Source organism: Pleurodeles waltl, chromosome 11 (genome assembly GCF_031143425.1).
Source record: "Pleurodeles waltl isolate 20211129_DDA chromosome 11, aPleWal1.hap1.20221129, whole genome shotgun sequence".
In the NCBI taxonomy this organism is placed as follows: domain Eukaryota; kingdom Metazoa; phylum Chordata; class Amphibia; order Caudata; family Salamandridae; genus Pleurodeles; species Pleurodeles waltl.
Window position 1 is genome coordinate 563,063,643 of NC_090450.1, and position 12,848 is coordinate 563,076,490.

Genomic DNA, 12,848 nt, shown 5'->3' on the forward strand with positions numbered 1-12,848 from the left:
TTTTGAAAAGCCACTATTACAAGTGATTATATAAGACACATAATTTTAGCAAAATCGAAAGCTCTTGGCTAACCCCAAACATAAAGAGGCGTTTGCATTCCCTGCAATTTTTTGTGTGAAGTCAGAAATCCTATGACCCAAGCAGAGCAGATGCATTAAAGAATCCAAATTCTTCATGGTCACAGACAAAAGATCAAATGCATACAAGAGGACTTCTGATCCACTGGAGTACGGAGTAATCGACTTTCAACACCTGCTCACTCCTTCCTAGACACAATAGTCTCATGGCCTGCCGCAATATAAATTTCAGATCAGCTCACCACTGACATAGCCTGAGGTATCATCAGCCCCAGTCTATCTGCTAAGGAAGGGTAAGATGTAGTCCTATCGCCTCTGTTAGGCATGATCAGGACTCTGTCAGAACAGAAGCAGAGAGACAGGGCAAGAACAAATGCACGCTAGAAGCAGAGCTCATGAAAAAGCGTATTTTCAATTTGTTAGCTATGAATGCTCATTTCTGATATGTCCTGTATATAAAGTTTACAAGGTACGCCCATGCAATCCAACTTGGTTGTCTTCAGGGGTGGCTCCTCTGTTAGAGTGGAGGAGCGTCACCCTCCTTCCCCCGCCATTAGCAGCAGGAGCTGGTTTTATTTTTAAAGGGGTGGGGCCCTGGGGGTGACGAGCAGCCAGGGGAGTGCACATGTATGTTTGGCTGGCCTGCACACAAGGGCTCTCGCCAACGTGACACTGTTGCCGAGTTGGAGAGAGCCGGCCCGGGCTCTCAGTCTGCATTGGAGCGCCCAGCCAAGACACTCCAGCCAATCAGAACGCTGCTCTGAGCAGCGTCATGATTGGCGCAGGGCAGGTTGGGAGCCTGGAGTGCGGTGGCGGCTAGGTAAGTTACATTTTTTTATATATTTTTTGAATTATTTTGTTGTGCTTCCCCCGCCCCACCCCTTTCCTGAGTTGCCAGCCACGACTGGTTGTCTTACTGAGTCATATACTGCTTTTCCACTATTCTCTACATCGAGAGCTACCACAAATGGCACACTGGCTCCACTATTCCCTTACACTTATTATAAGCTAAATCAATTTGGGGTCGAAATCCCATTAAGGGGTACTGGATGCAAGTCCTGGAAGCAGGAATGGTAAATCAAAGGGTGCCATTGTCGGTGGCCTTCAATATGTCAAGCATCATGTGTGCCGAAACCTCAAAAAACAGTCATGGCTCCCATGTAAGTCATGGTGAATTTCCAGCACCTGCATGTGAACCCAGCCCTGTTGTCACTACTGCCATAAGCAAGCCGGAGACTAGGGTTGCAGAAACAGTATGGACCTATCACTTTCTCTGAGAAACTTCAGCAGAAACAAGCAGCAAAAACTTCCAGGGAAAACTGTGGAAGAGAATCTTGATGAAGAAGCAATAATGGGAGAGGCGCATGCCACTGGAAAATGTTGTGTGGGACATCAGAAAAGATCCTGCACAGTGCACTTTGAAATACTTGTAGGTTCCACTGCATACACAGAGATCATCTAATGCAGTTGCAGATACTTTACACAAACCACGACTATGGACTAGTATTGAAGGTATAAATACCACACATGACTCTGAATGGAATCTCTCCATCCTCATACTGTGGGCATCAATGGTGGCTCAGTACTGGGGGTGTTAATTCTTCACACCCAGAGTCAATGATATATATGTTCCGGTCAATCCCAGTCAATTCTATGTGGGTGGAATTAACAGGGATTGTGGGCTGAACCATGAAACTCCCTGGAGTAATTTCTGGGGACTGATTCCCCCGGGAATTCTAAATTGTCCTGTAGAAAGCACTGATAGCGGTTTACACTCAACAGCCTCAGAATAGAAATAAGTAAGCTAATATTGGAAGCTTCATAGTATTTAAAAATGTTAAAGGATCTGCAGAGATCTTTTAAATTTAGGCAGTACAAAAAAGGTAAATTTAGGCAGAAAAGGGGTAAATTCTACAGGGAGAACCTAGGAAATCTGGAGGAAACAATGTTTTCAATTTAATATCAAGAATTACCCAAAACAAAATTTCTCAAACTGCACTTAAGGTGCATTTATTTTCTAATATTTATCTGAGAATACTTCGAAAACAAGCAACTTGAAATAAATAAAGCCTGCCCTTCACTCACCAACATTTTTACTCACCCTTTAGGCAGCGTAGTGCCATGCTCTCCACCCCTCTAATACACATCTCTTGACAGCCTACGTACTTTGGTGCCTGGGAGCTGTTCTCCTAACAGCACCACAGCGCTTGGCATGTAAAGTACTAGTTCACAGACGAAAGTATTTTTTAATTAAATTGCATCCATGATCACGCTAAATACCATCACTCACAGTATAAAAAGCCAAAGGTTGAAATCGACTGCCCCATGCTGTATCTCATGGTGGGCAAAAGAATGTGAATGACAGTTGAAGAGGCCTTTGGTTGAAGAGAGATGACCCACAGCTCATGTGTACATGTATGTACTTTTTATTTAAGGATTTTTTTGATTCTGCGAGGCAAACAAACAACTAAAGGCCAATAGGCCGAACTTAAAAAAAATAAAAAATGCTTTTAATAGGATTTTTCCCCCAGGATTTAGCTGACCACTAGAGTCAAATCGGTGTGGTGTAGTGTCGATTTACGCATTAGTTTACGATCTGTACAGATACCACGCCCCACGCCATTTGAGAGACAGAGAAGCACAAATGACATTTGGTCTTGCATATGTTCGTCATACCATAAACACACACTGCACAGAAACACGGATTCTCGGTCGTGTCTGCAGCTAGGCCTTCTGGACCCCGTTCTGCACTTTCTAGTACCCTACAAACCCAACCTACGCCTCCAGCTGCATCGTTACTTTCTGACTACTACTGAGAACAACATAAGTGACACTGTCCTAGAGATCAATGCATTCTGAAAAGGTCACATCTGTGTTCAGGTCACAACCATATTAGCGGTATAAAATAATGTGAACTTACTGGTGCCAGCGAATCTGCCTTCTCTATTTCTTCGGATGACCCTTTTTTAAAATCTGTAAAAAAGGAAATCAGAATACATTAGGGAACACTTGTTTTGTCATATTGCAGATATCTAAGGAGCTCTGTTGTGTAAAAGAATATTTTCGCTGCCAAGGTACAAAAAACTGCCACCAATCATATCTACTTGTACTCGTCAGATTCTAGAGAAAGACCTTAATCACTGACGTGATACCTTCATAGTAAGCATATTAAATACACAAACACTCCTAAAAAGATGCAGACCAGGCCCATTCTCTTCGCATGTCACAAGCAGACACATCATTGTTGTTCTGTGCTTTCAAATTAAAGAAGGTCTGGCGCTTAGGGGATAGCAGGCACCACTGCTTCTTCTTACATGTCGTGCACTTTATCACAAACCATGCACATTATGAAGCAATTATTTACAGATCCTTCTCAACTCGCTCGTTTTTCTAAATCTTATTTTGTCTTCTCTTTGTTGCGGATCGCCCAGGAGAATGTGTCGCTGGTGCACTGGCTCTTCCCCTGTGTCCTCAGAACTTGCGTGGTGGAACCATCTAGATGACCACCTCCCTCTAGGTTATTACAGACACCGCATCTGGTCGAGAACTTTCATATCATAACCTAAGGCATTTTTGTTGCAGTAGCCACGTTTTTCCTTGAGACAATTGGACTAATATCTAAAAACTGTGACATGAGGTGAAAAGTTTAGATCTAGAGACAGTGACCAGGGTTAAGCTGGTCACCCCAAGGATAAGGTTGGAGCTGTAACAGTCACAAGTGCTGAAAACAGGCCTTACTGAAGACAAGACGGACATCCAGAGTGTGAAATTATACTCATCTTGACATTCTGATTCCCACAACCCACCCCCCCACTCACCGGCTGATGTATTTTCATACAGTACGGCCTTGCCATTGACCTTAAGAACCATAATAAGGTTGTCAGGCAAAACACTACACAGCAAAGTGTTGCAAAACAGACTATAGAAAAAGAAATGCTCTGTTTTCAAATAACTGCAAGAAGAGAGTGTCCACAACAGAAGTAGGGGGCCAGCGGCTCGGGGTTTGGTGGTGGGGGGGGCGGAGGGTTGTCCTTCCTCTGGCACCTCAGAATGAATGGTTTTCATGTAAAAGATTTAGAGTGCAGAAAAAAAAAGTATATGAGGCTGTGCAGTGAGCAGGGCGGAGTGGATCGTGACGTCTCAGCTGTGAATCGGGGTTTGGAAATTCTAAGTGGGTGCCAAAGGGGGAACAAAGAGTAAGATACCACCAACATAGTTTGTCCATGCAAGATGAATACCGTGATCAAGTCACACAAAACTGTGTTTCCAGGGTTCTGTCATATCTTCGTAATTTGCCTCAACAGCTATTAAAATTTAGTTACTTTCACCATTTTTAAACAAATGTGATGTTTTTCTTTGCAATATTTTTCCCACATAATTTGACCATAATTTAAAGGAGACTATACTTCGGCTTGATCTGGATAAGTGAAAGGACCCCATTAACTTTTGCACCTTTCCAGGACTTCATTTCCTTGTCTGCTAGGTTTAGATCAACATGAGAGCATCAGGAACGCATAGCATTCCTGTGCAATAGAGCACGTAATCTTTGTTTTACAGTCACATTTACTTAGATACACATTTGTAAGCCATTAATACACTTCTTATTTTTGCTGGCAATTTGGCTTGAGTTTCTTCCTTTTTTGTACACCTACAGTTTGGGTTGTGTGCTGTGAGAGTGTACTCAGCCACGGTCTATCCAGCTTGGGGCTGCATGAAGGTAAGAATCATCTGCAGGACAGTCGGTGCTTGTTTGCCACCAGGATGAGGCTGGGATCATCGCAAGCAGACATGCTCACGTGATAATATGCACTAACTATTCCTGTACATTGTACAAGCAGGATTTTCATCACCCTAGAAAGGTCTAACTATTCCGACTACTCGGTATGCACCTCAGATCAAGCTTGCGTTGCTCCTGGATTCCACTTACTCAGCGTTAAATTCATTTTTTGGGAATTTGTTAACAGGTCTATTTATTCTCACTTCCTACCTCGTGCTACCTCACTGAAATATCCTATTTTGGTAAACTGTTAGTTGTGTCCTGCTTCTGTTAGTGCTTCATTTCATAATGTAGGTCTTAATTTTATTGATTGATCTAATACGTTGCAACTACTTAAGGAAATGTGATTTTAGCTTTGTATTCGAAGATGTAAATGATTTAAGAACAACTGTATTAGAATGCTATGTAATTATTTTGGACTCCTATATTGTATTACTTGGCATGATGTATATTGTGGATAATCTCCTATCTTAAAAAAGTAGAGCACTTTAGGCTCTACCTGCGCAGATCCATATAATGGAACAAGTTGGTAGGGGTGAAACAGCGGAGTGGGTTGTTGTACTTGCATGGACACTGATAGACTATTTTAGTCTGTTTTTCTTTACCCTTAAACACAACCCCATCTAAAGAGTCTATTGCATTATTTTTATTGAACTCAACTGTGTCGGTTATTTACCTAGGAGTGTTATTTCTTCTGAGACTATACTTCTGCTTGGACTGCAACTGAAAAGTAATCAGAAATAAATGCTACTCTTTTTGTGTGACTGCAATATCCTGATTTTGGGAGGGGGATTAAGAAAAGAGCCGCCAGCGTCAATAGCAACTCTGCCTCTTAGTGCGGACTGAGACATACCATCACATAGGTGGGATGCCATTTACAGACAACATACAGCAATGTAGATTTTTTTGTTTTGTTTAATCTATATTTAGGGACACTGCTGTTTCTGGTCTGTTTTCTTTAACACGGTCATTGTATGCCCCCTGTCTCATCCAGCAACTTTCTGAACACACTATTTATTGCCCTCTGCTTGTTATCATTGTTCCCCAAGAACAAGGGAGAGAACTATAGCTCTGATAGAATAGTGAAAACGTTTCTGACGTCTACAAAACAAACAAAAAAACGATCTGGAGTTATAAAAATAAGTCTCCCTCTAATAAACTCTAATTATTCCATGCCATATAAGTTAGGAGGACATTTCTCCAATGTCACAGCTAACGCTGTACCAATTATTTTGAAGTCTAAATTGATTAGATATATTGTTTAATAATTACGACATTTTGTAGAATCTTTCTTAAGAATTACGCAAGCATTGGCAGGCAAAAAAAATACCCTGACATTTATTATTGCTAAAAAGATAATTGTAATGTTTGAACCGTAGAGGCATCAGAAGCTGCAATAATTGTACTTAAACCCTACAGGAAATCCACCTAGCCATGGCGCTCCCCTTTTTAACCACTTAAATTTCACATTGGAGCTCTTATAATTGAAATATCCTACAAGATCTATGCATCAATATATTTTTATTCTTAACATTACTGAAATAATATCTGAACCATAAAATGAAGAATCTGTGTCTGGAGAAAAGATTTTATGGAATTGTACAAATGTTTGAAATAGCAATGTTTGGAAATAAGGCTTTATGACTCCATCAATTATAGAATTAATATTTCTGTTTTAACCTTAGTGTAGGTAGGTTGCAACCAACAAAGGAGATCTGTTTCTCCCACCCGATACAACCTTGCGTTTATCTTTAGTAAAAACTGCAGGCACTTTCATTAGCTTTCCGATTGTACTCCTTTTTGATTCTAGTACGATTTATTGATGATTTAGGCCTGGCAGTGAAAAAATGTGCTCCAAAGTTTTAATTAGTTTCAATAACTTAAAGGACTTTATTTTCTATTTTCTTTTTTGGGAAAAAATAAAATAAAAACCCTCGCAGGTCCTGTAAATGCAACCCAATTAATCGGATACACTGAATTGTCTTCTTTATTAAGACTGAAAAAATCATAGGCAAATTCTTAAAATGTAAAATAAACCCCATCCCTTTTTTAGAAGAGTTGTGTTAAATCTCCAATGCCCTTGGCCCTGTGTAGTACTAAAAAATTCAAGGCACATAGTACTGAAGCATGATCTGAAATGAGTGTAGCCTCAAATTTATGAATTATATAAAGTTTCACACAAGTGATTAGTTAGATGCAAAGATAGAATCAATATGAGTGTTATTTGTCTGAATTGCCTTTTGTTTTAGCTCTTGAACTGTTTCTACGTTGAATTAGAGTGAATGATCTTATTTAGGATATACATTTGGAGAAAAGGGAGTAAACTTTTTTAGCAGATTATGGTTGATTAAATATCAAATTCTCATTATGTCATGTCTCATTTCTTTGAAGAGACTAGCATTTTCATGGGCTCCAGGACATAAATGAATTATAGAGAAGTCTGAAATTGAACAACTGGGCAATTACTGTCTTAAAATCGTATTTGATCTCCTTGGTTTAAGCAGGAAAATACATGGAGCCACATTTTTGTGGGTTTGGTATCAAATTCGTTTTAAGATAACATGAATTTTAATATTGCTGATACTGTGATTACATTACAAAATGTAACTGAAAAACTAGCCTCCATTATGGTTGTCAAGGTGTGGGAAATTAACCTCTATCACAATGCTACAATTACAGATTATTAAATTTTCCTTTAGGCGTGCATCATATTAATATTCTCAAATCCTTTTTTAAAAAAAATTAATGTATCAAGAGAATTCTCTTAAATGTTGTGCAATGAAGGACCTAGAATTTCGATAGTCCTACTTAACACACTAAGGGCCTGATTACAAGTTTGGCGGTCGGAAAGCCCGACCATCAGACCCGTGGTGAGGAGACCGCCAGCTCCTCTGCAGTTTCCACTGCAGTGGAGCTGGCAGTCTCCCCACCTGCCCCATTACGAGTGTTCCACTGGGCTGATCGGTGGAAACCAAGGTTTCCACCGATCAGCCCAGTGGAAAACGTGTAGCGGCAACATGGAGCCAAATCCAATGCCATCGCAGAGGGGGCCCCCAGCACCCTCGGAATGCACACTGTCTGCACATCAGACCGTGCGCATTTTGACGATGCTACTGAGGGTGCCCCGTGCACTTGTTCTCCAGCAGCCTTTTCATGGCAGCTATGAAAATGCTGGCACAGAACATGGTTGTAATCAGCACGGGGTGCTGACTTCAGCATCGTCGTGGCGGATTACAACCATGACTGCCATCATCCCATTGGGATCAGAGATTCTGGCAGAGACGGTGGTCTTTTGGCGGCAACAACTGCCAATCTTGTAATATGGTGGTCAGACTGCCTCAGCTGTGGCTTTTTGACCTCCATCATGAGTCTGGCAGTCTTCGGGCCCTAAGTCTAATGTGGAAATTCATGTTCCAGGCTTCTAAATTACTATCTCGCATTTCAGATTGGTACTTGTTATATCATGAAGATAAAGAAGAATGTCAGGTTTGGCTGGAAATTTTAAAACATAAGTATATCTCCTTTTTGATTGAGTAGGTTATTTACAAGACTCAAAGATTTAGATGCATTTCCTATCCGGTGTACAATTTTTGAATTTCATAGATGTTTTGATTAAAGAACAATTCTTGGACTGACCAATTAGGCACACTAAATTAAGAACAGAAACAGAGTGTTGCAATGTAACAAATGGGAGAGTTAAGGGTATTTTATGGCTTAATCAACTTCTTGATAAAGATACCTTTCTGTCATTTCATTTTCACACAGATAATGCAAGATTTACCAATAACCTTTTTGTGACATTAAGCTGAACTGATCTCGGGTCACTGGTTTACTTTTAGATAAATTGGAAAATATTGAATAAAATTCAGGACAGAACATGGAGGTTCCTTTTCTTCGTAGCGGTTTTGCTCCTAGGGCATCAGTTATGTAATCAATCATTAATATTTGCAGCTACAGATAGAAAGAAGCACCCCACCGAACTATTGTGGGATCAGGGGTTACATTTTACTAGATTTGTTGGGGGATAGATTCATATTACTAGTTCTTTCATATAATAAATCATTCCTAACCCCTAAAAATTTTTTCAAAATTAAGCCATTGTTCCATGCTAAATACTGGTCCAGTTGACTACCTAACACAGCATATCGTCATGCTGTATAACTGCTCTTGGTTACATGCTTTCTGGGAGAACTTTGGCAGGATTAGTGAGATTCATAATAAAACGTTTATACGTTTGCCTTAACATATAAGCATCAAGATTTGCGAGGGTGGGAAATTGCCGCAATTTATTAATAGCATACACAATGTATTACCACTAATAGGAAACATGCAAATAAACTGTCCGTTACTGCAGGGTGGAACTCTGTATGCCATAACTATAGATTGCACACAGTTCAAAAGTGACTTTAGCTTTTAAAAGATATGTACATGTACCTCCTTTACATACTATCTAGTGACAGAATTTCAAGGATTGCTATTTCCTCATTTCAGAATATTGACATGGAAGATTATATAATCTTTCAAATTGTTCTACGTATGATATGTGCTACACCTGCCTTTAGGATATCTAACGTTTATTTTTATAGTCTATTTTCCTGAGAACTTTTTTACCCTCGGGATAATGTAGTTTGCACTTCAATTCTATTTCTTATTCCTATATTTTATTTTTGATTACCTAACATTTATTAATGAAGCTATATCATTTTCACCGATATTCCGTCAGTAAACGATTGTTTTAGTTTTAAAGACGTGTTGTTTAGATAATAATTGATGTTTTTGTTTTATCACAAAATATTATTTAGGATATATAAATGCAATGCTTTCAAGTATTTATTGTTTCTATCAGCACATATCACATCTATTATGTCATTAACGCCCTTAAACTAAAAGAACGTCAAGAAAAATTATTTCTCAAAAAGGTGAAAAGGTGATTCGAAACAGGTGTTGCACTCATTGTGCACATTTAGGGAATGCGGACCCAAGCAAGGAGTGGTCCTTGTCTGATCTCACTGAGTGATGACGCTGGTGCAACTCTAGTACAAGCCACACGGTGGCGATATTCCCTTACAATTGGGGAAAGGAGGAAGCTAGATAATAGTACCACAGAAAGAGGCGAAAGATCACGAAAAAGAAGGAGACTGCAGTTCGGGTGGGAAATGAGCTGAAAAAGAAAGAAATAGAACATGTGCATACCATTTGAAAGATTGATAGTAAACTTGCTATAATAGTTTAGCAAGTGAAGATGGTTCAAACAAAGTACATAAATCTAAAATGAACATTTAACCAAAGATACTGTTATCCTGAGATCAGTGGAAACTACTGTTTGTAATGGGCTCTTGCATTACTAATTCGCGGCACACAAAAGGAGCTTATATTTAAACGGAAGCTATCTATGATCTCCTAGACTCCCCAGGATCTTGTGGTATGCATTAAAGAAATGTTGCGGCTCGATAAATGAAAATTGTATGGCAAACTTCGTTTTTTTTTTGCTCTATTCTGCAGCAAAATATTTAATTTGCATCCATTAGTTTCTGCATGATGTTGTACAAGTAAACGGATAACATTCACGAACTGTCTCTCTCTTGGCTGTGTCAAAGTCTAAACGCTGTAAGCTGTGTAAGTGCTTAAACAAAGGCATCACTTCCCCATTCCAACAGGCTTGCTCAGGAATCATGTGTTGTGCTATAATAAACAATTCACAAGTCATCTTTAGGAAATACTTTGGTTAAAACTGTGTGCCAGGCATATACTTCAGTAACATAACTACAGTAACATACCAATTGAATGGTAAGTCCAAACTGTCCAGCATGGATCCCATCAGCTAGTTTTATATTACCACTCAGCAAGCATTGGAGGTTTGTCACTAAATGCACATTAAAAAAAAAAAAAACAGACGTTGAGTGCCCAGTTGGGAAAATTGGAGGATTTCTCAACAGTCCTGTAGTGCTTGGGTCTTAAATGTTATTTGCATGCCAGGTGCAGCCATCGTATTCTACCTTAGGCATTAGGATGGATCGCGGAGCCTGTTCATATGTTTTGGTCTCATTTGCATCCTCAGTAGGGATCGACACTTTCCAAGAGGCAATTTTGCACATGTTGCTTTCTGAAGATTTGTATTTATTTACAGATGCCGTGGAATGTAAAAGGAAAATAAATAAATCTGTGAAAGCTGCTTATCTGATTCCTAAGAAAGTGCGGATAACCTACGGATAATTACTAAACTGTATAGCAAACTTTCGATCAAAACCCTAATTAAAAACACTTCTCAGTTATAATTGCGAGCCTGCATTCATCCATAGTTCACGGGAGATCTGAGGCCCAGTCTCTGCTTACAGTGGAATGTGCTGGTGGGTTCCTGAGAAGTAGATGAATGAGGTGGATTGATCCGAGGAAGGTGTGGCCCTCAAGTCACATTAACCTAGGATACAAGTAGAAAGTGATGATGCGGTCAGCGAGCTGAGTTCTGCATGGATCTGATCACAGCTCAGGCAGCTCACATATGCCTGGGTCACATAAGGCATACACACTGCCCACACCAGTGGATAAGACCACGCAATTCGTAGGTGTCGATTGGAGGGGCGGGGGTCGCCTGACATGTCTCTCTTGCAGGGCTGGCTTTTGGCATAGGCAAGCTGGGCACAGACCCAGGGCATCAGTCTTCAGAGAGGCACACTGAGCTGCCCGCATTAAAGTAATGCAAATAGCAGCGTCCAGTGAATCAAGTTTAATTGTTTTAATCATTTGTTTACATGCAAAGGTTTTTTTTTTCTTTTCTTTTTTAAAAACACCCCTATCAACCCTTTTCCTTGTCCCGCCATCCCACCCCCCTACCACCACACACACCAACACACCCCCAACAAATAACTTGGTACTAGTGTGACAGACAGTGGCAGCTCCTCCGCTACAGCTGAGGAGCGTCTCCCCACTGCAGTGCGAGGAAAGCAAAAATAAAATGATAATAACGCGATGCTATTATCATTTTATTTTTCCTGGGAGTGAGAGGCGGTGCAGGGCTGAGCTGGAGGGAGGGGACCGGGAGAGGACTTTTGCTACACAAAGTGCGCATGTCTGTTTAGCCAGCCGTGTTAGGCCGGCCAAACAGACATGCGCACTTCATGTTCTGTAACCGGCTGTATTGCAAAGCCATGTGGAGAACATGCCCAGGATCCCACTCCCAGTGTGAGCAGTGAAGCAGGCCGCTCAGACCAATCAAGACGCTGCTGTCCCTACTAGGCTAATTTGTGCCCATCCCATGACTCCTCAGAGGGCGGAGGGCCAAATGGGATGATGCAGAGCATGAAGAATGCTTTCTGTGGTAAATTACAGAAGTAGACTCCCTCCATCCACCACCCCTTCAAAGGTGTGCAATATTTTAACTTGTTTCCATGTGTAACCCATTTATTATTATTTAGCAGCAGCTTTGTTTAAAACCACGAATACAGGTGTATTCTGCCGATTTCACAGGATAAATGCAATTTGAGAACTTTCAAAGTGCTGGTGTCTGTTAAGCAGCTGCAGCAATAACCATCAGAAAGAAAAATGTCTGGATAGCATGTGCTTTCCATTCACACTGTGCAGTTTTGATCAGCTTTAAGTACAAAGAACTAGGCTATTGAGTAAATCAACCATCTTCCTTAATTTAGCCATAAATAATTCAAACTTCATTGGAATCCAGCCACAAATTGAAATAAAGACAATAGCATTGTCATGATGCTTTGATCTTCCCTTGCTAAAAGCGGAAACACGAGACGTGACTCACACTATAATAAGCGGCTTGGAAAGATGTCCCTTCAGTTGGTTCAGGCACAATGGCTCCTCTGTGTGTTGCACAGCAGAGCTAGGCAATGACATAAGGTGTGGTCCCGACAGGTGTTCTCTCTACACTGACCTACATAGCTTTGATACTTCGCCCATGTCCCAGGATCGTCTACTTTTAGCCAACACCCGGAGATTGCATGTTCAAGCTCCAAGTGTCACAACAGTGAGCTGCAAA

General features: G+C 40.6%; 1 protein-coding gene across 10 annotated transcripts in view; it reads right to left on the bottom strand.

The window, feature by feature from the left end:
- Positions 1-12,848, bottom strand: part of TACC1 (transforming acidic coiled-coil containing protein 1) — a 503,193-nt gene that overhangs the window by 70,492 nt on the left and 419,853 nt on the right. For all 10 annotated transcript variants that reach the window (XM_069214007.1, XM_069214008.1, XM_069214004.1 and 7 more), the window contains one exon: positions 2,999-3,051. In XM_069214007.1, the coding sequence (XP_069070108.1) occupies positions 2,999-3,051 (53 nt within the window). The remainder of the gene's footprint in view (positions 1-2,998; positions 3,052-12,848) is intronic.